Here is a 24,777-nt window from a genome sequence, read left to right as displayed (position 1 = left end):
TTAAATTCAAAAATTTGCTAGAAAAACCTTGTGAACTTGCTCTGAGTAACTTTAAAGTCTCATTAACTGTGTAGGAGAGTTATGGAAATTCCTGAGTTTGAAAAGTCAGGTTTGTAAGCAAAAAAAATCTGAACTTTGGAGATAATCTTTTTTTCTCATTTTCAAAAGTAGAAAATTTATGATTTTCTGAAATTTTTTGAGTTTCAAAATTCAAATGTTTTCAATTTTTCTAGAACATTTGTGAGATTAAACTCCAAATTTCAGATTTTTTTTCTAACAAATGTTCAACTTTTGGAAACTCAGAAATTTCTCAAATGTTTGAGATAAATTTCTGAGTTTTTTATTTTTTTCAGTTACATTTAGTGCTCCTTTTTGTTCTGTGGTCCTGAAACGCCGTCATATAAATCCTCTGACTTTCAGATGTGAAGTGTTTTGGAAACCTCGTCTCTGGAGATCAAACAAAGCTTTTGGGCTTAAAGTGCAGCTAATCTGGCCTGGAATATAATTACACAACCCTGTTGCTGCTGCTGTTGCTCCTATTGTTGATGCTGTTGTTGCTGCTGCTGTTGTTGCTGCTGCTGTTGTTGCTGCTGCTGTTGTTGCTGCTGCTGCTGTTGCTGCTGCTGTTGTTGCTGCTGCTGCTGTTGTTGCTGCTGCTGCTGTTGCTGCTGCTGTTGCTGCTGCTGCTGCTGTTGCTGCTGCTGCTGTTGTTGCTGCTGCTGTTGTTGCTGCTGCTGCTGTTGCTGCTGCTGTTGCTGCTGCTGCTGTTGTTGCTGCTGCTGCTGTTGTTGATGTTGTTGTTGCTTCTCCTGTTGATGCTTCTCCTGTTGATGCTACTGCTGTTGTTGCTGCTGAGGTTTGGCAAGGCGGTTCAAACTTTATTGGAGGAAACGTTTGGGGAATTTCAACTGTCTCCATCCCAGATCATAATAACAGGAGGAAACCTGTTTCCAGTTTCATTATGTTCCCTCAATAAATGTTTATATGTTTGTCCTATTTTAATTTAACAAACATCCATCTGACACAATATGCTTAAATTTGTGCCTTTTACTAAAAATCCAACCGACTCTCATAAGAACAAGTAAAAGCTCCAGCGATTGTGAAACATTGCTGGGATTAAGTTGCTCAGAGATTCCCTGGGAAAAGCAGGAAGGATTTTATTCTGTTGTAACTCTGAGCCACAAACTTGCTCTGAGTAACTTTAAAGTCTAGACACCGTCCTGCTTCCACTCCCTCTCTGCCTCCTTCACTCTTCATCACCTCCCTCTGCAGTCATCATGTCTCCCTGTTTCTCTGCTTCATCCATCATTTTCCTCCTGTTTTTCCTCAAAGTTCACAGCAACAACTGGATCCCAGGTGAGCAGATTCACTCATCATTGTTTTAATAACTTTTGTCTCAGAAAATGTTTTCAGCTGAAAGAAACAGGCAGGATGATTCAGCATGTTGGGAATCAGGCTGTAATTTCATCTTTTGATGTGTTTATAGCAGCTCAGGTGGAACAAAAGATGGAGACCAAAGAAAAACACCTCAGAGCTGTTGTTCTAAATAATGCAGCAGACTGGCAGATCAGATTGCAGCAAAGACACCTTCATACAAACAGAGCAGACAAGTTATAGATCCAGGCTTTTTTTTTTTTCAAATATTTGGCAGTGAACAAGTTTTAAAAATTACAGGTTACTCTCAGTGTTTGAGAAATTGCTGTGATTTTCTCTTTTGTCTTTGGTAAAAAAAAAAAAAAAAAAAAAAAAACAAGCCATAGCTACTTGCTATGAAACCAATATTCCTCTCATTTCTCTTTACAGTGGAGTCTTATCCGTCTTTGTTGGGATTTGAGCTTCCAGAGATTGACGGTTCACCTGTTGATGAGACCTGCAGGATTTTTGACTTGGGATCTAACGTCAGTCCAACAACCAAAGCATCAACCAGGCCTGCCACCGCCAGGTGAGGAGATGGACGATAGAAACCAAACGCTGCTGAGCCTGGTGAAACCGTCCACACAGACGTCCAACACGTCTCGCTTGTCTTGTTTGGCTGTGATTCTCATCATAGTAATCAATGATTATCCAATATGGCAGCCAAAACAAAAAGATACATTATTCTGTATCTGTCTGAATGAGCTTAACCTGCTAAATATTTGTTCAGTTTGTAAATCTGAATTCAAATAGTGAGACTTTGTTAGAGGAGTAAACGTTTTGTTTTTGTAAAACTTCACAGCAGGTCATCACAACCCAAATGCCCGTGGTCCAATCGTCAGCAAGGAAGCCGGTAACCAACGTACCAATCAGGAAACAACCAATTGCTGGAGGACCAATCAGAAACCACAACAACAACCAAGCTCTCAGACTGCTCTACCAGCTGCTGGCCAATAGCAGAGGGCGTTGGGCTGGCTCTCAGCCAATGAGGAGCCCGACTGTGATGTCGAGCAGTGAGGAGTCGGTGCCAGCCTGGAAACTTCGGGTCATTACATCAGAAGACTCAAGTGATGAGTCGTAGGATTAAACCATGTTTATTTCTTAAATAACTTAAGACTGATGCTAAATGTGGAAACCAGTGGAAAGTCGCCAGCGTTCTCATCTGTTGTAATTAGTTTGTTTTATGGGTTGGATTTCTTAAAGTTTACAGAAGCTTCAGCTTTTCATGCCTGTGACTAATAAAACACCCACACGTTTTTTACAGCTTATTTATTGTTGATTTCTTTGGGAAAAAAAGTTACATTAGTTGTTTTACAGTTTCTTGTGTTTTACCACGAAACTACCAAAATAAACAATTCATTAACAGTTTTCAATAATCGAATGTTGTTAAAGGAAATGATAAATATAAATGTGTTCTCATACTCAAAGTTTAACATTTTAGGAATTTAAAGTCAGTATTTGAAGCATCACCATGATTAAATAATAATAATAATGAAAATTAAGATTAGTGTCGTTTGGTGGCGGGAACTCGTTTTACTCCATCTGTTTTGGTGTATTTGTGTTTTGTCCATATTGTCCGTCTGCTGGTGGACTGAGTGGGACTGGAGTCTTTTCTGTCCTCTGTTCCTTGGTAGCACATTTGCTCTGTTTAGCTGAGAAGACATTAAACATTTTATTTCACTTCTGGCCAGGTTTGATTTACAGCTGGAGATGTGAGTTAGGCACTTTATAAAACAATAATAAAGTTTTATTTTATTGAACTTAAATTACGTGTGGTTTGTAATAGTTTTCCTCTAATGCTTCGTTTCCACTGAGTGGTTGGTTAAATTATTTAGTCTGTTTCCAGTTTTATGCTTTTGATCTGCTAGTTTTACTATCTTTGGTATTCACAAGGCCTCTCCTACGTGAACAGTGTGATTGCTGAAAATCGCCTTGTTTTTACTTCTATTTAATTGTTCGAACGGATAGACGTGTCACATCCAGGCACAAGGAAATACATCCACATAACTCAAATGTTTTGTGTATTAGCGTGTCAAAAGCTTACGAGACCTAGTAATGTAGGTGTTTGTAAACTTCTCCTTAAAGAAAGGAAATTCAAAAATCCGTAATAACAACTACCCTAAAATAGAAAAGAAAAATGGTCAGATTTAGCGTCAGAAAGAGTTTGTGTTCATACCTTCTTTTCCACTGAGCTCCGGCAACACTGAGGTTCTTACATCTGGGAAATGGACGATGTTTTTAGACCTTTCACTTACAAAACTCTTTTCTCGTGCCTAGACAGACAGAAACAGTTGATATAAGTTATTAGGAATATCCTACATGGCTGAAGGCAAAAAAGACACCAGTTCAAACTACAACCTGCGAGGTGAAGGACCTTGCGGCCTGGTTCAGTCCAAACTGTTGTTCCTGTCGGTCATGACCATAACATATTGGTTTAACTAAATTCCTACAACAGACAGGAGGAACAGCTAGCTGTTAGTCATGTACAACATTTGTGCAACTGTTCAACAAGACTCTTATTGGATTGTGCAAGATTTATGAATCTGAAAAAAAGTTCTCTCAACTTTGCTAATGCTAGCTTTGGGGTAAGTTTGGCTGGAAATTATGACTTACATTAATAAAACCAAACAAAATCAAGTTACAAAAACACAATATAATCAATATATACAGTCTAACAAAAACAGTTGGACTGACCTAGCCATCGAGCGAGGAGACATTTAAAAAGGACATCTAACTTTGATTTTGTCCAACCAGCCAAGTCAGATTAATGCTTTCAACTACTGGACAAACATGTCAGGAGTTCTTGAGACAACCCTCTCACTTATACAATGGTTTGTCCGGCCACTGCGTGACAGATGTCACGATCAGACAGTGGGGAAATGGGAGGAGGATATTCCGTTAGACCGTCAGTTCCCGAAACTCTACACAAAAACCCCTCAAGTCCTATACACCCTGCTAGACTGCACACCAGCTTTCCGAACAACACAAAAGGCTTTTCTTAAGACCGTTGAAGGGTAGGAGGGTCAAACAAATTTAGGTTATATCTTTTGAATTATTCTTAGCTGGGTGAAAATTTCAAAGGCAAACACATTGAGAACTACCAAAGGCTGTTGGTCCCGGTATGAAAACTTCCTCTCTGAAGGGTATCACTGGCAGCAGACCTGTTGGCACTGGAGACAAAGATGGAAGGGGTGAGAGTTTTGGAAGATGGAGGGAGGTGAAGGAGATTGGTAGCTGGTGCAGGAGGAGAAGGTGTACATGATCGGGCTACACTGTGATTAAATTCATCAGTGTCTGTAGAGTCCCTTTCATGAAGGATAAGACTTCTCGTCAAAGCTTTGTGATCCACAGACATGACTGAAGTCAAATCGGAGGATAAATTTGTGTTGTTTTCTTCCAGCTTGTTGCTTTTCTTCCTTCCATCTGGAGTAAATGCAGTTTTTTGATTCTTGGGGTTCACTGGGAACCTCATGTGATCAACAAACAATTGAGACATTGTTTGGTTCTGATTATGGTGGAAAATGTTCAAAGACTTTGCATCAAATTTGAACTCCTGGCTGCTATTGTTAGTTTTGTCAATAGATGACCTTTCAGGAAGCATTAAGGTTTTATTCCTTAAGGCATTAGCTGTTGAACTAATGGACACAGAAATGGCTGAATCCTCTTGGTCCTCTTGCACTGACAATGCAAGAGCTTTTTCTACTGGTAAGTTTTCATTTGGCATAAGGGTTGAGGTAACTTTTTCTTCTGCTGCAATCCTGTTGCTTTGCAAACTAGAAAAATAATGCTGATGAGTCAGGTTCTCCATCTGAATCATGGGCCAACCAAATAGGTTTAGTTGGAGTTTCTATCATTGGATTCAGCTTCAAGAATCTGTGATACTTCCTAACACCCTGGTCATCAGAAGGTTCCTTGTCTTTTGAAGGAGTCTTTGCTTTTGAAAGTGAGAGTCCTTGAGGTAGGGTGGACAGGTTGTGGGCAGCACTGGTTTCGGTAATAGGTGTAAACGGCTGTTTGGAAAGATCTGCAGCATCCCTTGAAGGACTGAATGAGGTGTTTGAGTGTGTTGGCCACTAGTTGAAATAGTTTGGGATTTCCTGAAGCTTTTGGGTTTGGCTTTTGGACATTCAGAGGAGTCGTGCTTTGCATTAGTTTCCAATACCTCAATCTGAAACTTTGATGTCAAACTTGTCCTTCCTGACTTTGTGACATTGACCATTGTTGGGGTAGGAAAGTCATTGAAGGATGGGAGAGGATATGTAGGTGCTACACTTGTGTCCGATTCTAAAATGGTTTTTGGGGATAAATTTAAACTTCCACCATCAGTGATGGGAATTTTAGATAATTTACTGACTTTTAAGCTAAGGTTGCTTGAGTTCCTCACAAACTCTTCGTTTGTCTCAGATTGAGATGTTTCCCCAAGGAGCTTCAGGTTGCTGTAGTCTATATCTTTGGCCTTCTGAAGGTAGTCTTTGCCTGAGTCTAGAGACACATCAGGTTTATTTTTAGGTTTTGTTGCTACTGAGGTTTTTTTCTTTAAGCTCACAGCTTTCTTGGTGACATCTGTTGAGTCAGAGAGACAGATTTTAGTTGACTTTAAAATCTCAAACTCCTTTAACTCTGAACCAGGTGTTTTTTCTGGTTTCATTGAAAACTGCTCTGTGTGACAGATGTCCTTATTGCCAAATGCTTTTGGTTGTTTGGTCATAAAAGATTCATTGGTGATATGAATAGATTTAGGCAGTTTGGATGGTTGTTTTCCCTTTGTTTTCTCTGTCTTATCCTTGTTTACTTTATCTTCAGTTTCTTCTGATTGTTTCTTGTCTTTGATTTTGCAGTTTTTATCATCCCCTTTATCTTTTTCTGGCAGTGTCGTTTTGGGTATTTTGGGAAGTGTGGAGTTTTCTCTGTGGTCTTTTTGAATTTTAGTGTTCAGCTCATCTAAAAATCTGTGCAGACACAAAGAAAGATGCAGAAGTTTTTGACTATGCAGAAGATAAATTCTAGCATTTGAGACTTATTTCACAAAGCAAAGGTAAAGTATACCTGATGTTGAAAGAGTCTTGAGTAAATAGCAGATGCTTTAACAGATCTGAACAGTGAGCTCGTGTTTTTGGGTCCATCTCTAGACATTTCTGAGCAACAAATGAAGGTATAAATTATGTTAATGATTTGGTCACTTAAACAATACCTAAAAGGAACTTTCATTTGATACTTCATTGACTGATAACCAAACTGTGTAATACCTGTGTCAGATCAAGGGCAGTTGGTGGAACTTTAGGGAAGCGTTGCTGCAGTGGGACAATTTTTGAACATTCAGGTAGTTTCACTCCAGAAAAGACAGGATTTCCGTAAAATAACTCCTGGTGATGAGCCGTCAAGTTACCTGAAGCCAAAGGAAATATATTAAAAAATGGATATGAATCAGTATCCTGATGAGGTTACTGTAAGAGCTTACCAAAACATCTGACAATGTGGTATATCTGGTCAAGGTCGGAGTCTCCGGGAAACAGAGGTTGTGCGGTCAGCATCTCTATCAACAGACAACCCAGCGCCCAAACATCTACCGGTCTACACATACAAACACACTTACCAGTTATTGTTTGGCATTCATAACATCCAACAGGAAGCAGTGCAAAAATACCTACTTTCCATACTTGATGTCCCCTACAAGCAGTTCGGGCTCTGTACCAGCGAGTGGCTACGTAGTCGGTATAGACGCCACCTTCAGAGGGCGATGCAATGGTTCGGGCAAAGCCAAAATCACACAGTTTAACCACACCCTCTTGAGAGATGAGGATGTTCTCGGGTTTGATGTCACGATGGATGACCTAATGAGGGGAATTATTCCAAACACAGGGTTACACATATTTCCATGACATATTTATTGGAAAAATAATTTAATTTGTAACTTTAAAGCAGTGAGTCTTGATGAGAAAGTCTAGCCTGGACCTCTGAACCTGTGGAGTAAATTTAATGATCCTTGATACCTTTTTTGCTCATTTAAAAAGAAGCTTTGAAAGTATTCCTTACATCCTGTTGATGACAAAAGTTGACAGCTCTAAGGATTTGGAATAAGTACTGCCGACAGGTGTTAAGGTCCAACCCGCTTGAGGACTGCTGCAGTTCATCCAGAAGCGTCCTGTCCACAAACTCAAACACCAGATACCAGCGACGACGGCGTTTCCACACCTCCAGGAGGTTCACCAGATTGTCGTGACGCAGTTGCTGTAAGGTTCAAAAGAGAGCAGCGAATGTAGATGCATGTAGTTTTGTGTTTTACTGTAATTAACACTAACAACGGGTTCGATTGTGAGAATTTGAGCTTGTTTGTCTTGTGGTTGGCTGATTATCTCAGTGTTTCAGCAGCACTCAGGTTTCAGGCTCAGTTATTAATCAACTGATTGACCGAATGGTTGATAGGATGATTGGCAAGTACCCTGAGCAGCTTGATTTCCCTGAGGGCGATCTTCTTCACTGTCTCATCATCATCTGAGTCCAGAAATTTCTTGATGGCGACAAAGCGACCGGAGTGTCGATGACGGCACTTGACCACAGTGCCGTAACTGCCCTCCCCGACCGGACCCAGAGACTCGTAACGCTCCATCACAGTTTTATTCTTAAAGGACAGAACAAAGCTTTCAAGTTATTTATATCAAATTAAATATATATAAAAAAAAAACTTTTATTACACATTTTGAATGGTGGCACCTTGCTTCACTCTTTAATTTAGTGTATCCTCCTTAAAATCCCCCTTTCAATGACTTTCTTTTTATGGTTTAATTTAATCTTGATCACAAACCGAAGACTAAGAATCATCCAAAGATTTTATTTTTGTACGTCAGCTGCTTTTCTCTTGTATTTACTTATTAATATAATTGCTTTATTAATATAACTGCATTCCGATTAGCGTTTCTATTTGCAACTTAATAATGACCTATGAATTATTGAACCATAACGTCTTCTAAACTAAAGACTCTAGAGCTTTAGATTAGAAGTGGCAATAAAAAACCAAATGTCAATTTGAATCTTTCAGCCCTTTCTTACTCTCAGCTAATTCAAATTCAATGTTTTTTTTATTTCCATTTCAATAAAATGTAAGAAAAACTAACATAATAATGAAAATTTAAGTAATTAAGAAAATACAGAACTTTTAATTGGAAATTACAGTGAACATTAATGCAGATTTGTCATCATGAACATCATTATTACATTTGATTTATGAACTAATTCTAGAAAAAAAATTACACTAAAATTACAACAATAAAAAAAGACAAAGTAAAGACTTTACTTTTGAACATCTTGTATCAAATGAACAAAACAAAGAAATGACTCTTATATATTTTTTCTTTTTTATTTATAACAGTTAAAAACTTATCTTTAGTCAACAGAGCTACAAAACAAGGCAAACTAAGTGACAAAGTGTCCTAAAGCCACATAATGGAGGTTCAATGGACTAAAACAGGAGAAACCAACAAAAACAAACTCACCACGTCACCGACCTCAGCAGTTGATCCCAGTTTGTCGCTTTAATCTGTTCCATCAACGTAAACACGAGTATCGGTGTCTCCGGTGCGTGTGGGAACGTGTCGGTCACCTGAGAACACGGACACGCAGGTAGCCGCGAGGGTTTCAACCGACGCGTTGCTACGGCAACACTCCCCTCCCGCCCTGCAGTGGTGACGTAGTTCAGGGGAAGGAAGAAAAAAAAAAAACGGCTCTTCCTCCTGGAGGCGCGCGCCGCCATTGGAGGCGTTGAAATGTAAAATAAACCGATTGATTAAGAAACTTTCCTTCCATTTAACATTTGTAGCAACTATATTTGAGTTATTTATCACATGTAATAGCATGAAAACGGAAGAAGCACCAATTCTGGCCCAATTTAGCGGCTTTGAAACGGTAATGGTCAGGCTACTGTAGCCTTTTAGCTAGTCCTTTCGCGGACTAAAAAATATCAGGTTTTATCCTAAAAGGACATTTTTATTTTTATAAAAAAGGTTCAAATAGTAATCCAAGTTGGAAAAGAGCATTTTATAGTTCTTGGAGGATGTTTTTAGTCCCAAAAATGTAAAGTTAATACATATGTCGACCCATTCCTTCATCTGCTAGTTAAAAAGTTTTTCTTCTAAATGTCCAGCAGAGGGCGATGCTGGACGGAAACAATCCCAATTTGAGTTGTCATGAAACCCTGCTGGCTGAGAACATTAAACAGTCGACTGGTTTAAATTGAATTAAATAAAACTAAAAACCTTTACTTTGTCTTATTGACTTCTTCAAATTCGGTGTTAAGGTTTGTTTACAATCCTCAAGAATTCAAAGAGAGGCCATAAATTGGGCATTGTTGTTGCACCCCCTCTGAATATACACTTTAATTCACTTTGCAAAAAATAAAAAATAAAAAATGGAGAAAGTATTTAAAGTGACATTTATTCACTCATACAGTTTTGTTGTTAGTTTGTACGTTACAGTCTGTACATTAATATAAACAGAAGCTTCATAACCAATTTCACATATATAAGAATCAGCTTAAAATGTAAAATCTCTTGTTGGTTTCATTGCATATTTCAAAAATAAATAAATTATTTAAAGCACCAGAATAGGTAAGTTAAATTTATACATTTATATACAGCAATAAAACATTTTTTATTTGTACATATGAGTTTGAAAACAGCTTGATATTCAGAGGTAAAAGAATAGCATCTTTGTGTTAGTCTGGATTTTCTGCCAGTTTTCTGATTTCCTCCAACAGTGTAGAGAACGCCGGCCGTCCCTGAGGTTTCTATACATCCAAGAAAAATGAGGAGAAAAGATGTTAGAAAAAATGTCTGACTAGCAGAAAAATATACAGAAATTAAACAGGTCACTGGAGTAAGTACCTTTCAGTTCAGTTACTTTATTCGATTTGTTAAGGATGTGGGACTAATATGTTAAATCAATAACAGATTCTATCAACAAAAAGGCCAATTTCCAAATCAAAACGTTTACATGTATTTGTCTAAATAACATCCCTGGATGTTTGGTTGTTGTGTACAGGGCCGGCCAAAACCTTTTTGGGGGCCTAAGCAGATTTGTTTGGGGGGGGGTCCCCATACCAACATGTCAACACCAGAAGCTGTAGCACTTCTAAGCTACATTTTGTGCGTATTAATTAATTAGTAATTAGTTTTCATTATATTAGTGTTGTGATGGCTGTTAATTTTAACCTTACAGGAGTAACTAACTACAGAAAAATTATTTGCTTTTTGAAATGCAGAGTAGAATTAAAGTAGAATATTATTTTAACTATTTGAAAGAAACACTAGCTGATAAATACTAAATTTACAGATAACAAATTGACAAGTTGGCTTGTATTTTCCCAACAGTAGCAGCAGGAATCAACAGGAAGATAATAATTATTATTAACAACTACAAAAACAATACAGATATTGTTATTCCATGTGTAATAGCGTTTAGTTAAATATATGTTTATTTTTTGCGAGCTTGGTGTTCTTGGGGCCCCTGGTGATTTAGGGTCAGTTAACTTGCCTTGGGCCGGCCCTGGTTCTTGCCGTTTGTTTAAATATTTTTAGAAAAAGTGAAAAAAACAACAAGGATGACGGAGCTGCTTCACTTGGTCCACTGGAGGTTAATTTTTGCTTCAAAAATCAATCTGATTGGACACTAAAAATGACTACTGTTGTTTTTACGTTGTGCTAAAAGCAGTTAGCCTGTCAGCGAAGCCATTCAAAGCTAAACACCAGAACCCAGCGTTTCCTGTGCTCTGGTGCAGACGAAGCGGGTCGATACCTCGTGCCAGCAGCGGTACATGATGGCGTACAGCGGCTGGGAGGCGCGGTGCGGCCGGTACAGCCGAATCCCTTTGGTGATGTCGTTCACTACTTCCAAGTTGGAGCGGTTCTCAAACGGCGTTCGACCCTCGGAGAAGATCTCCCACATCACCACGCCTGAACACAGACACATCAGTGACCTCTGACCCCTGGCGTTAGAGTAACACAGCGATCAGCTGCTGGTTGGTTAAGGTTTCCTACCGAAGGACCACACGTCTGACTTGCTGCTGTATTTGCTGTAGTGCAGAACCTCCGGAGGCGACCACTTCACTGGGAACTTGGCGCCACTGGAACTGGTGTACTGGTTGTCCAGAACGTACCTGCAGTCGGTTTAAAAGAAACGCTCAAAGTCCAGGTGATAAACTAGAGAGGAAATAAATAATTGTAACTGATCTAATCTAAACGTTGATATGATCTGATGAGAAAAAAATAAAAGAACACACAAAACCAAGCAAATCATTTAAATTGTATCAATTAATAATTTTAAATGTAATTTTTATCACTACTAATAATTTTTTTAATTCTTTATAAGGGTGGAAGTAAAGTGTCGTACCTGGTCATCCCAAAATCGCTGACCTTCACCACGTTGTTCTCGTTAATCAGACAGTTTCTGGCTGCCTGAATAAAACAGAACAAACACATAAAGAACAGAAATTAAACATAATTTAAATGGATATTAAGGACTTTTTGAAATATTTTTGAAGCTATATTCATAATCTGCTTCCAATAAAGTGAGTATTGGCATTTTCAAGTTTATGTTGCTGGATGTAACATCCAATTTAACCTAGTTACTTCTTAAATAAAGTAATCAGTAAAGTAACTAAATTAGTAATCAGTGGTTTGACTGATTTTTCATTGGAAACACTGATGACCACATAAAGCTTGAGTTATGCTGGACGCGTCCATGAGGTCAAAGTAGGTTTTTCCAGCCAGACGCCTCCTGCACAGGGCAACCAGCAAATTTCCCTCTGTTCTTTTTAAACTTCTAAACGTTACATTTGCTCCAGGGGACTCTACACTGCCCCCTAGAGCCTAACACAATAAATCATACTGTGGGATTGGCTTGAGCGCCAATTCTAAGCTTGATCCATTCTAAGCTTAAGCTAGCAACTAGCTTTACCATTCCTTTTCTTAAGCTAGCAACTAGCTTTAGCATCCCTGTTCTTAAGCCGGCAACTAGCATTATTGTCCTTGTACTTAAGCTAGCAACTAGCTTTGCCGTTCCTTTTCTTAACCTAGCAACTAGCTTTAGCATCCCTGCTCTTAAGCCGGCAACTAGCATTATTGTCCTTGTGCTTAAGCTAGCAAGTAGCTTTACCATTCCTTTTCTTAAGCTAGCAACTAGCTTTAGCATCCCTGTTCTTAAGCCGGCAACTAGCATTATTGTCCTTGTGCTTAAGCTAGCAAGTAGCTTTACCATCCCTGTTCTTAAGCTAGCAACTAGCTTTAGCATCCCTGTTCTTAAGCCGGCAACTAGCATTATTGTCCTTGTGTTTAAGCTAGCGACTAGCTTTCATTTTTCTATGCTGGAGATAGCAACTACTATTAGCATTCTTTTTCTTAAGCTAGAAACTAGCTTTAGCGTCCCTGTCTGTCTGCTGGAGACTCACCAGGTCTCTGTGGATGAAGCTGTGAGCCTCCAGGTACTCCATCCCCTCACAGACGTCCTGACACATGGACATAAGCCACGCCTCCTTCAGAGCTCCGCCCCTCTGCCGCAAGTAGTTCAGCAGACAGCCGTTATCCATGAACTCAGCCACGATCAGCAGGGGGCGATGCTTCAGGCAGACGCCGTACAGCTGGACTAGTTTGGGATGGCACAGCCTCCTGGAGCAGAACACACAGAACCGTTATCGAAACTCGTTCTCTGTGTCTCGTTGGTGGTTTTTGTCCCGATTCTCCTCCCGTACATCATGACTTTGGCCTCTTCGACGAAGTCCTCCTCGTACATGGCTCCCTCCCTGATGGTCTTGATGGCCACTTTCTGCTGGTCTCTCCACTTGCCGAGCTTCACCACTCCAAACTGGCCGCTGCCCAGTTCCTTCATGAAGGTCAGCTCACTGGGGTTGATCTCCCACTTCTCTGAAAGAGAGAAAATCAGGGGCAATTTAAATAAAATATCAGGTTAAACTGCTTGAATCTTATTAGCTGTGTCCCTTGATAATATTAGAAGATCAGAGAATTAAGAAATTAATCATAATAATACACAATCTTTTGTGTGATTCATGTATTCTCTTGTTTGTTTTTGGTTAAAAATGCTGTATAAGTTTTATCTGCTTTCTCCCAGTGCTAACTAGAAACAACCAATCAGAGTCAAGAAGTGAGTCTTAGCATTGTCAATCCTCTCTGCTACGCTGCAGCCAGCACAGGCCTGTTCTGAATGTGAACGCTAGTTAGCATAGCCAAAGAACAAATATAAACAATAAACAATGTTTCTGTAACTATATGTTGTTTCCTGCCACTAGCACATTTAGCAGCGAGTGCATGTGATTGATTGAAAGCGGTAAGGACCGCCTCTTTGCTCTGATTGGTATATTTTGGTGGAAAACAGTGCATTTCATCAGACAGCTACAGAAGTGGGTTTTCACAGATTGTCTCAACGATGTATGATACACAACGTGTTTACCTGAGCTGAATCCTGCTGTGGCTGGAACACACCTTCCCATCGGTCCCGGTACCGTAACCGGGTCACGAGACCTACAAATACGAGCACGACAAAACCATAAGGTATGACGGCAGTGTTGGAAACATTACAGCTGACCAGGATGTGAAAATGTGAGCACAGACTCAAGCTGGGCGTTTCTAAAGCGCAAACACTGATTGGCCAGTAGAAATTAATCTATGTATTTCTCTCATGGCTCAGGATAGTTTAGTCAGATATTTAAAAAATTATATTTTGTGTGTATTTTATTAAAATTTAGTGCTTTATTCAGAGGATCCATTTTGTCCCTCTTCTCAAGAATCACTTTTAGCTAGCTTTAGCTTTTTAGTTAAATCTAGCTTTTACACTGGGTTTTGTATAATGAATGGAGTATGCTACATGCTAATGTTAGCCGAGATGCTATCATTAGATTTTTAGCTAGTTTTAGCTTTATCTAGTTAATTTTCTTTCTATCTAGTTCTCTAACATACTAAAGTAATATGCTATATCAGGTGTTGCTGTTGAGAAATGCCCTCTTCTTCTGCAGAGACAGCGATTTGTCTCCTACCTGCTGCATTGTGTTCATGGTAGTGTATAACATCTGGTATGGAGCTGAAGACGTGTTTTTCAGCCAGGTAGAACTGTCCAGTGTTGGTTATTTTTATCTGGTAATGCCTAATGTCCCCATTCAAACTGAACAGAAGAAATATTGGTTAAATATTTTCTGTAGATGTAAGTTTTATTCAAAGGTCTGGGATTTAAAACTTGTGACTCACCTTAATGTCTTTGTATAAACAGAAACGTGTGTAAGTTCCTTGTTTACTGGATTCCCGCACAACAAAACCACCTTCTTTATCCTGGAAAATAGCAATTAGTTATTAGGACTGTGGTAAAAATTCACATTTGAGATAAATCAGGAGTTCATTAATTGCAACTTTCATGTGTAAATATGCTTATATTTATACAGGGGGATGAATAATTCACCTCAAAATTCAATTCAAGTTCAAAAATACTTTATTGAACCTAAAGTGAAATTAAATGATCAGAAATAAATAATACCTGCTGTTTCAGCAGCTGTTCTGCTTCTGTTCTGGTGATGTTTTTGCAGTACCACCTTCATGAAGGACATTTTAAATAAACATTAAATGTTTTGTAACTGTGCTCTGCGGCCGAGTGAAATGAGAAAGTTCAAACTTACGAGTTTGCTTCGATTCTGTTTTCTCTGTTACGTAGTTACTGGGGATGAAGCCTTTATTCCTGAGCAAAAACACATCAGAACCGAGTTGTTGGCTTTTAGAGGATTTATAACCGACTGAATCTGTAAACTTTGACAAACTGGTGATTGAGATAAATTTGTGAGATTAAATCAGAGTTTAATGGAATAAATGATTCTGGACTCGGTCTGCCGTACCCATGCCTGTCCTCCGCTCGCCACCACAGCTGGTCCTGCTTATGGAGGATGACATATTCCTCCCCCTGGAGACACAAAGCGTTAGCATTACACACATTTATTTATTTGCTTTTTGTTGACAGCAGCGTGTCGTAATTAAATCTGATTCAATGACTAGTAAATATCTGGTCTTTCCTTGTTTAATCTCTAAAATCATTGTTATTTTGGTTTGACCAGAGGTCATAATGTAATAATGTTTATGAATTTAAATGGAGCAAAGGGCCAAAATGAATGGGAATACAGTGTAACAGAAAGTTACCTGTTTAATGGTGAGGTCTGAGTCTTCTTTGGCCGTGAAGTCGTACATGGCAACAACCCTCACCAAACCTTCACCTTCTCCGTTCTCCGGAGGCGGCAGAGGGAGCTTTTTCCTGGACCGGTCCACCTGACCAAAATGGAGCAAACATCAAAACCTACAACACAATAACACACGGATGCAGAGAAATGTTTTTTACCCGCCGGGCATTTCCAGGGTATCGTCTGCTTGGGAAGCAAAGAGACGTTCTGCCCTCCAGCTCCATGCGTGTGCTGATCTCCCTGAAATCAGTCGAATCAACTTTACATTTCATTTTTTTCTATTCAATGTGAAAACGTCAAAATTAATCTTTCCACCTCTGAGATAAATTATTTCCACTTCTTTTGGTATTGACAAATCAACAAATTAGATTTATTTGGGTGCATATACTTATTTTTAAGGTAAAATTAGGACAAATAAAAAATTATGAACAAATAAGTGTAAGCCCATTTCTTGGGCCAGCCTTAAGAAATGGGCGCAGCCAATCGTTAAACTCAGACCATATTTGCTGCTGCCCATATTAGGAGCAGCACTTTTGTGAATATTTGGGGCAACTCCAAAAATGGGCGGAGTCAGTTCTTTGACTCCACCCATTTTGGGGGCAGTCTCGAAGCTTTCACCTGCTGACAGAAATTGTGTTATGCATTATGTATTGAATAATATATTAATCATCTTTTGCATGAAAGTGGCACAACCAAGGCTCGTAAGGAGCGGGATCAAATATTGAACTCTGCTCATATTCATTTTAAGAAAACAAACCCAAAGATTTGCTTTTTTATGAAATTAAGTCAAACTTCTGGATTAAACATTTTGTTTCTTTTGCTATTTTTAATCTTAAGAGGAAAACTTACAAATAAGATTAACTGAAAAATTATATGCAACAAAAGAACATTTTCCTGTTAAGTTTATAGACTAAAGAGTTTCATGATTCAACCGCTTTTTTTAATGTTATTTTGGTGCATGCATCTTTGCAAGCTGTTCATGCGTTGGACACGGTTCGCTCACCGCATGGCTCCGAGGGTAACCACAAGCTAAAAACTCTAAAACATGGCCTCGATCTGTGAGCTTCTGCAGGACGGACGTTTCCTCTCCATCTTTAGAAATATGCAAAACAACACAACTGGGAAGTCAGAAATATCCTCATTTCACTGCCAATTCCTCCCAGTAGTTTTTATCTTTATACAACCAAACGTTTCAGCTCAACTCTTTGGTCCAACCACAGCATTTCAATCAAGTTGAGGGCTGGACTTTGACTGGGCCAAAGTAGCGACTTATTCTGGTCTTTTTCAGACCTTTTGTTGTGGATCCTCTGCTGTATTAATATTTTTAAGAGACAGAGTGCAGGGTTGACTCAGTGACAAGCTTTAAAAATCACAACTGAAAATGTCACTGAAGACTTTTCTACCTCAACATTACGAAACACAATTCTTATCTTTACCTGCTTTGAACAGCACAGCAGCAGCAGAATATAGAGTGGGTGGATTGATCTGAAAGAGACAGAAAGAGGAAAAGTTATGGCAAATCTTTTAACATAGAAGCTAAAATCTAGAATTTTTACGTTAGATTGGGTTACGTCTAAATTATCTATAAATGCAGCTGCAAATAAACAGTTCCTCCAGTTCTTTTTAATTCCACCATCATGGAAATTCACTCAAAATCAACAGATTTTTTCTCAAATTTATTGTAAATTCCACAAAATGGTCAAAAGCGTTGAGTTTTAGCTAGATGTTAACTCCCATTCACAGCACAAAAACAATCTAAGATCCTGGAGAGACTGATTCATATAATAAATGACAATATCATCAGCATACAGATGTATTTTAGCTGAAATTGATTCCTTTCCTTCTTCTATATCTCACTATAAGTCATGTATGAAAATGACTTATAGTCATTTATAGTCATTTTCATACAATTCTCATACAATGTATGAAAATGACTTATAGTCATTTTCCTGTATGAAAATGACTTATAGTCATTTTCATACATGAACTTAAACATATTCCTGAGGAACAACTGTGGATACAAAAGGAGAAGCGAAGTTTCATAAACAGCACTTGTTAAAGTTCAGGCACTATGCAAAATCAACTTTCCTAGCTTTATGTGTGATTCTCTCATCAAAAACTAACCCAGAGTGTTGATTGGATTGCATATTTAAGAAATGTTAAAAATCTCCCTACATCATTCAGGGCCTGTTCAAACAAAGTGCTGTCGTTTTACCCAAAGTTCCAGCCAAGATTCTCATCAAAACTCTTCCTTGCAGACTAGCGGCAGCAGCAATTAGCTGCTGTTCTCCTTCCCGCTGAAATGTTGGTGAAACTTTTGTTCAAGTATTAATAGAGGAGACATGTTGTTATGACTTACTGGAGGCAGAGTTTCAGAAAGAGCAGGAGCTTCTTAAAGAGACAGGAGCCCAATTTCAAGACATTCAATTACAGTGAAATTTCTCCTAAATTAGTTTTGATACTTTTCATAACAGCCGAAGGTAACTTAGTTTAAAATAGCACAATGTGCCTGGAAAATACACAATTTCCCCCTTTAATTAACTACATACTTAGATCTAAACAAATAATTAATACTGTCTAACATTTATAAAGTGTAATTTTTCAAACCAGAGAAGCCCCAGCGTTGATATCTCTGAGTTGCATAACATTTACACATTGAATGTATTACTATATAACATTAATCCTTATTTGACCATTTTAGAGAGAAAACTGTTTCTGACGCAGCTTTTAGCATACATTACATTTACTTTCTGTTTGACTTTGGCCAAGTTTAAACCACTAAAGTTAACATTTTCCATTTAAGAGTGAAATTTTAACCAGTCAAAAGATAAAATCTAACAAGGAAACACATATTTGCAAATTGTCCCACCAGCTGTTTAGTAATTTTTTTCTGTCTTTGTGCCTCTGTGGTTTCAAGTGGGAGGTCTTTGTCAGGAAGCATTGTTTCCTTCTGCAGAATTAACTCTCTTTGCTTTGAGCGAGTCCGTTTGTGTGTTTCTGTGGGCGAGTGAAAAGGTGGTGCGTGTGGCCGGGTCATTGTTTGTCTGAGACTGCAGGGAGAGGTGGCTACATTACTTCCTGTGTGAATTTAAAAAAAAAAACACTCGTGCAGAGCAACGAGTCTCATGCGATTCTGAAGGCACAAAATGAAAGCAGGTGAAAAAAAGGTGATAAAATAAACATGCCAGCGAGCGACGAACTCTTTTTCTCATTAAGATGTCTAATCTACTATTTGTGTTACTAAACATGACAGACACAATGAATAGTTCCTCTAATATATTGCAAAACAATCAATTCAAATGCTTTAACTATCATCTTTTGCAAAGAAATTTGCTTTATTTATCCAAAAGTAAAGATTTCTTATTCAATTATTTAAGATTTGCAACCCAGAAGGGATGAGTCATGTAAACTTTTTCACATTTTGTCTCATTACAGAAACAAAATTCAGTGTATTTTCTGGGAATGATCTGTTGACAAACCAGGACAAAGTCGGAAAAGGAAACAAGGCTCCAACAGTTTGAGATCCTGGGAAGTTTAATGTGAAACAATGTGCAACGAACCGCCTGCAGAAATCACAAAGGGGGCAGTATTGTGTATTTTACAGCAAAATCAAGTAGCTATTATGTTACCTCCAGTTGTTATTAAAATGCAGTATATATCTTGACTTCATAATTTAACATCTTGAAATTGGGCCTCTGTCTCTTTAAGAAGCTCCTGCTCTTTCTGAAACTCCACCTTCAGGAAGTCATCATAACATGGCTCCTCTGTTAACCATTTAGCAACATTTTCACCAGAGAAGTAGCTCCTATAATGAGCTCAGCACTTCTACCAGGTGTTTGCTAATTGCTGCTGGCTAGTCTTAAGGAGCTGAGTGGGGGAGGAGCTGTGACTCGAAGGCGGGTGCCAAAACGTGCTAAACTGGCCGTTTAGCATATTTGAATGGTGGCCATGGAGGTCAAAGGATTTCTCAAACATGCATGAAAAATCAAGGCATCACTTCATGTTTGTTTATGATGGATGGATGGATGGATGGATGGATGGATGGATGGATGGATGGATGGATGGATGGATGGATGGATGGATGGATGGATGGATGGATGGATGGATGATGGATGGATGGATGGATGGGATGGATGGATGGATGGATGGATGGATGGATGATGGATGGACATTAATTAAAATTTTGATTAATTTTATTCAGATGGGTGTTTGAAAGCCTTTATGTCTGTTAATTATGACTCTTAACATTAATAGACGTTCATAATGTCGGGGAACGGAATCATTTCTCTGCCTCTATGAATGAAACGTCGGCGCTCAGCTCAGCATGGGAACAGCTCGTCTCACTAAGGTTTGTTTTAGAAATGGTTTTAACAATCTGAGGTTTACCAGATGCATGAGAACCACAGCGTTTGGTTTGTGAGCATAACGTGACAAAAGGGACACTTTGTACAGAACGATCAGTTTTCTAACTAATTACATCCAACTGTGACATTCTCTCAAAGCGTCAGTTTCTACTGGTTTACCAAGCGGTCACTGTAAAGTTAATAACTCTGAATGACCATGTTGTCACAGTTTCTATTGATCTTGGTGACAAATCATGTTTCACTGACTGCGGTTCTGTTGGATCCCCAGGAATCATCGCCCAGTGAGGCTGCATCTGAACAGTTTGATTCAGTTCCCTCAACCCGTTTGTTTTAAACTTCTGTCTCCCTGCTCACTTATTTAAAGATTTCATTTTGCATTGGGTCATACATCTTTGGACTGGATTTGACCCGGCGCCCTTCAAACCAGCCGTGGTGATGAACCCACTTACTGAAAAAACGATACTTAATGGTAACCTGGATGAATTTCTGTTTGGATCTTGGGATCTTTTGATGTTTTGGATCATTTAGTTCTGTTTTATTTATTTTTTGATGGATGGATGGATGGATGGATGGATGGATGATGGATGATGGATGGATGGATGGATGGATGGATGGATGGATGGATGGATGATGGATGGATGGATGGATGGATGGATGGATGGATGGTGGATGGATGGATGGATGGATGGATGGATGATGATGGATGGATGGATGGATGGATGGATGGATGGATGGATGGATGGATGATGGATGGATGGATGGATGGATGGATGGATGGATGTATGGATGATGGATGGATGGATGGATGGATGGATGGATGGATGGATGGATGGATGATGGATGGATGGATGGATGGATGGATGATGGATGGATGATGGATGGATGGATGGATGGATGGATGATGGATGGATGGATGGATGGATGGATGGATGGATGGATGGATGGATGGATGATGGATGGATGGATGGATGATGGATGGATGGATGATGGATGATGGATGGATGGATGGATGATGGATGGATGGATGGATGGATGGATGGATGGATGGATGGATGGATGGATGATGGATGGATGGATGATGATGGATGGATGGATGGATGGATGGATGGATGGATGGTGGATGGATGGATGGATGGATGGATGGATGGATGGATGGATGGATGGATGGATGGATGGATGGATGGATGGATGGATGAATGGATGGATGAATGGATGGATGGATGGATGTACAGATGTATTTCTTACTCTCTCTCTCTCGTTTCTACTCGTCCATCTGTTCTTGTTCAGTAATCAACCATCAACTCATTTTTATTCCTCCTTCCTAATCCTGTTGTTACTGGATTCCTGTTTTTGTTTTCCTCTGGTTCCCCACCGTCTTGCTAGTTTGGTTCTGATCGTTTTTCTTCTCTTCCTCTCCATCACTGCTCTTTTGTGGCAGCACTCCTAAATTATGGAGTCCCTCAAGGTTCAATATTAGGCCCTGTTTTGTTTATATTTTACTTCCTGCCTCTTGGACACATTTTTCAGAAATTTAGAATCTTCTTTCTTTGTTCTTGTGTTTTTTTATCTGTGGTTTTAAGAAAACTGTACAGCACTTTGGAGCAGTTATTAGTTATTAATTATTACCACCTAGTTTTAGAGTGCTTTATAAATAACATTCATTTATAAATGTATAAATTTAAACATTTATTTTTAAGTGGGTGTTGTTTTGGTTAGAGACTCTTTTAAAATGTAACTTAGTAGAAAATCTCTAATTTTCCTTCTTATGGACCGAAGGTTAAAATAAAACCACTGCTGGATAATTTATCTTTCCTCAAACATGAAGCTGCATCTGTGGTGCACAAAGGAGCATCAACAGAGATCCCTCCTCCCAGCAGATTACAGAGAATAACATACATTTACTTCAGTAACTATTTGGAGAAAAAATGTCCTTTTATGAGTATTTTATGTTTTGCTTTTACTTGAGTAATTTTATTTGAAGTATCTCTACTCTTACTTGAGTAAAATTTCTGGATTTTCCACGTAACTTTATGTTTCGGTCTGTCTGATGATGTAATTTTCAAACATTAAATGATTGATAATTTGATCAGTTAGTCTGGACTTCAGTTTATTTTTTTACTCTCACTCTTCTGTAACCATCCTGTCTTTAAATAAACATGACAAATGTTTATCCCTGCTGGTTTTTGCACATCTGTTCATTGTTCACTTGTAACACAAACATCAATATTTTGGATTTTTCTTTAGTTATCCTGATCCGTTGTGCGTTTCTTGGCTATTTTTGATGACAGTAAAGTATTTACGCTGTAATTTTACACTTACTGTACAGAATGTAATTGTTAATTTTGTTTATTTTTGTTCTTTTTCTTTGTCTGATCCTGAATGTTTGATTTCCTGTCTCTTTGCCGCTGCTACACCTGGATTTCTCCATTTTGGGACAGTAAAGCTGATTTCTTTTCTTCTTTTCTAATCAGAGGTTCTTCTGGGTTTCTGAGTTTCCCTCTGAAGTTTTGTTGCCATTTCACTCATGTTGTCCTCGTCTTTTAACCAAACGTGTGCAGAATGTCTTTAAAAGACCAACTGGGGCAGCGAGAGGCTCAGATGCGAATGCAGCAGGTGCAAAAGCCACCATCCATTCAAAACTCTGAATTTATCAAGTTTAACTGATTTTTAAAAATAATATGAGTGAAAAAGCAGCTAATGCCAAAAGAAAATCCTTGGAACATCCTGAGAGCAACAGTCTGGATGCTGTGGAGGAAAATATTGACTTTCTCTGGTTTCTGTTGGTGGAGGGACTCAATAACACATCTTATAGTCAGTAATTAATCATTTTAATGAAAAACTATGCAGCCAGTTGGAAAACCTCCAAGCAGAAAAAGGCAGAATGATGAAAACGTAAATAGTTTTGTCAGGACATTTAAAGATGCAGCAGCTCAACACAAGAAAACTTTGTGAGCAAAATGTACATGTTGTGCTTTTGGCTGATCATCTCTGCTTGTTGTTATTGGATGTTTTGAAGAGCATCAGATTTTTGTTTGTATCAGAAACAAGGAAATAGAGAGTTCCACTTTGAAACACTGGCATGAAAATGTAAACATGAGTAATTTCAGATTTCCTGCCAGTTCTGACGATTAATCAGCTGGATAACATGTTATTTCTAGACAAGTGCAGTCGCCTTTGCCTTGTGTTCACTTTGGTTTTCTTCTTAATTTCTAATTAAATCCCTGATCAGATGTGAAACTGCTTCTCTACAAGCCGCCAGGCAGTGAGAACTGAAACCTGTCTGCAGGCCGGAGCTGCTAACCGAGGAGCTTCTCTGCGTTTCCATCTGCACAGGTGAAGCTCGGCGCTGTAAAGCTTTGTTTTGATTAGTCATGGAGAAACAAAGGCCAACCGTCACTCTGCAGGTTTGGCTGATTGTGCAGATTTAGAAGCAAAATATTGTAAACATTTGAGAGTTTCATGAATCCATGACGGCATCTCCTGTACATAAACACCAATCATCTGCTTCTTCCAACTCCCTTCATTTGCTCTCTTGTTCTGTTTAAGTTTAAAGCGTAAATGTTTAGATTTTGGAGAGTCTACTTACTCGAGTGGATCATGCTGGTGTTTGGTCTTCGCTCTCTTCTGTCCTCCTCCTCCTCCGCCTGGTTTTGCTCCAGTTCTGGTTCTGGAGCTCGAAGTCGGCTTGGTTTCTCAACACGGACGCAGCTGCTGTGATGCTGCAGGTCGGAAACGGCCGAGGCGTGGAGTCAGAGACAAGAAGAGAGGCAGGTGGGTGGAGGAAGTGATGTAGGTGAAAAAGAGCAGCAGAAAGACCCAAAAACAGGTTCAGAAAGAGGCTTTTTAATCGCTGGCGTTGATGTTTGGATTGCTGCTGAAACAGTAAACAGTTTTCTTTAAATTGTGCTTAATTCACCAAAGTTTATAGAGAATTAGAAAGATAAAGAGAGCAGTGCAGAGGAAGTGAAACAATGACGTGAACGAAACCACAAGCATCCGTCTGAGAATAAATCCAGGAAGAAGAAGAGCACACATACAGTAATCGTCATGCAGCTCTTCAGTCTGACTCTTTCTGTTAATGACGCTCTAAAATGTTTTCTGCTCCAAAGCCCTGAAAAAGAACGAAGCCACGACCGATGGTTTGGTCTAGTCAAAGTTACTAGAACAGAAATTAAAGTGAGTGAATTAATCAAAAAGATATGATTAATGAAACTGATGCTAAATCAAATTAGAAATAAGTAACTGACTGTTAGCATCTTGACTTTCACCACTTTGTACTTTTGTTGTTTTGTTACTTTGTTTTATGTCAGACTGCTAGCGCTAGGCTTCAATCTATGTCGCTAACTCTATTAGCGCTTAGCTTGTTACAGAGTAGGAGTTTATTTGACAATGTTAGCTATTAGCGTTACTCTAAAAAACTGCTAGCTTGACCAGATTAGCTGTTAGCTTCAACATCACCTTCCTAAAATAATCTGTTATATGTTAGCTTGAACATATTAGCTGTTAGCTTGCCTGTATTTAGATGTTTATTAGCAATTGTTTTAATTTATGTAATATATTAGCTTGACTTTAACTTGTTGTTAGCTTGACTAATTAGCTGTTAATTTGACTTGGAGAATTGAAAGCTTGAATAGTTGATCTCTTGACTGTCAGCAGCTGTTAATTGGGCTCTGTTTGCTGTTAGCTTAATTCTCCCGGTTCTCAACACACATGCTAATCATGCTAATCATGCTAGGTTCGTCTTTCCTCAGATAGGAGACTGAATGCCGTACTTAAAAACAAACA

The 24,777-nt window shown here is 38.8% G+C and overlaps 3 protein-coding genes across 3 annotated transcripts; all 3 read right to left on the bottom strand.

Moving 5' to 3' along the window:
• Nucleotides 1–2,621: 2,621 nt before the first annotated feature.
• LOC129351404 (uncharacterized) lies at nucleotides 2,622–5,168 on the bottom strand. The gene is made up of 4 exons (XM_055020268.1): nucleotides 4,515–5,168; nucleotides 3,772–3,859; nucleotides 3,590–3,686; nucleotides 2,622–3,065 (listed from the first exon to the last, which is right to left on the bottom strand). Exons 1-4 carry the CDS (start codon nucleotides 5,135–5,137, stop codon nucleotides 2,947–2,949), a joined length of 927 nt encoding a protein of 308 aa, XP_054876243.1. The 5' UTR covers nucleotides 5,138–5,168; the 3' UTR covers nucleotides 2,622–2,946.
• Nucleotides 5,169–5,231: 63 nt separating this feature from the next.
• Nucleotides 5,232–9,019, bottom strand: LOC129351395 (cyclin-dependent kinase-like 2). Its single transcript, XM_055020262.1, is given in 9 exon segments — nucleotides 5,232–6,362; nucleotides 6,460–6,548; nucleotides 6,660–6,799; nucleotides 6,872–6,984; nucleotides 7,062–7,097; nucleotides 7,099–7,244; nucleotides 7,447–7,641; nucleotides 7,853–8,032; nucleotides 8,904–9,019. Coding segments are annotated over 8 exon segments (1,971 nt in total). The 5' UTR covers nucleotides 8,021–8,032; nucleotides 8,904–9,019; the 3' UTR covers nucleotides 5,232–5,278.
• Nucleotides 9,020–10,014: 995 nt separating this feature from the next.
• On the bottom strand, nucleotides 10,015–23,678 carry LOC129351431 (tyrosine-protein kinase TXK-like). The gene is given in 19 exon segments (XM_055020290.1): nucleotides 10,015–10,192; nucleotides 11,200–11,357; nucleotides 11,442–11,560; nucleotides 11,794–11,858; nucleotides 12,851–13,067; nucleotides 13,151–13,322; nucleotides 13,867–13,914; nucleotides 13,917–13,937; nucleotides 14,450–14,574; nucleotides 14,658–14,683; nucleotides 14,685–14,738; nucleotides 14,941–14,995; nucleotides 15,080–15,098; nucleotides 15,101–15,138; nucleotides 15,293–15,357; nucleotides 15,591–15,716; nucleotides 15,787–15,868; nucleotides 17,065–17,113; nucleotides 23,579–23,678. Coding segments are annotated over 19 exon segments (1,524 nt in total). The 5' UTR covers nucleotides 23,592–23,678; the 3' UTR covers nucleotides 10,015–10,120.
• Nucleotides 23,679–24,777: the final 1,099 nt, after the last annotated feature.

Source organism: Poeciliopsis prolifica, unplaced genomic scaffold (assembly GCF_027474105.1).
Source record: "Poeciliopsis prolifica strain line A6 unplaced genomic scaffold, Auburn_PproV2 SCAFFOLD066, whole genome shotgun sequence".
NCBI classification, from domain to species: domain Eukaryota; kingdom Metazoa; phylum Chordata; class Actinopteri; order Cyprinodontiformes; family Poeciliidae; genus Poeciliopsis; species Poeciliopsis prolifica.
The sequence above is the reverse complement of the archived record's forward strand: the minus strand, read 5'-3'. Positions and strand labels throughout refer to the sequence as shown.

Coding starts and splice junctions, on each gene's coding strand:
- LOC129351404 (XM_055020268.1), bottom strand. CDS start 5,137: ATGCCAAATGAAAACTTACCAGTAGAAAAAGCTCTTGCATTGTCAGTG. Junction 3,860..4,514: donor ACCGGGACCAACAGCCTTTG/GTAGTTCTCAAT, acceptor TGTCTGTTGTAG/GAATTTAGTTAAACCAATAT. Junction 3,066..3,589: donor GGAGCTCAGTGGAAAAGAAG/GTATGAACACAA, acceptor ATGTCTTCTCAG/CTAAACAGAGCAAATGTGCT.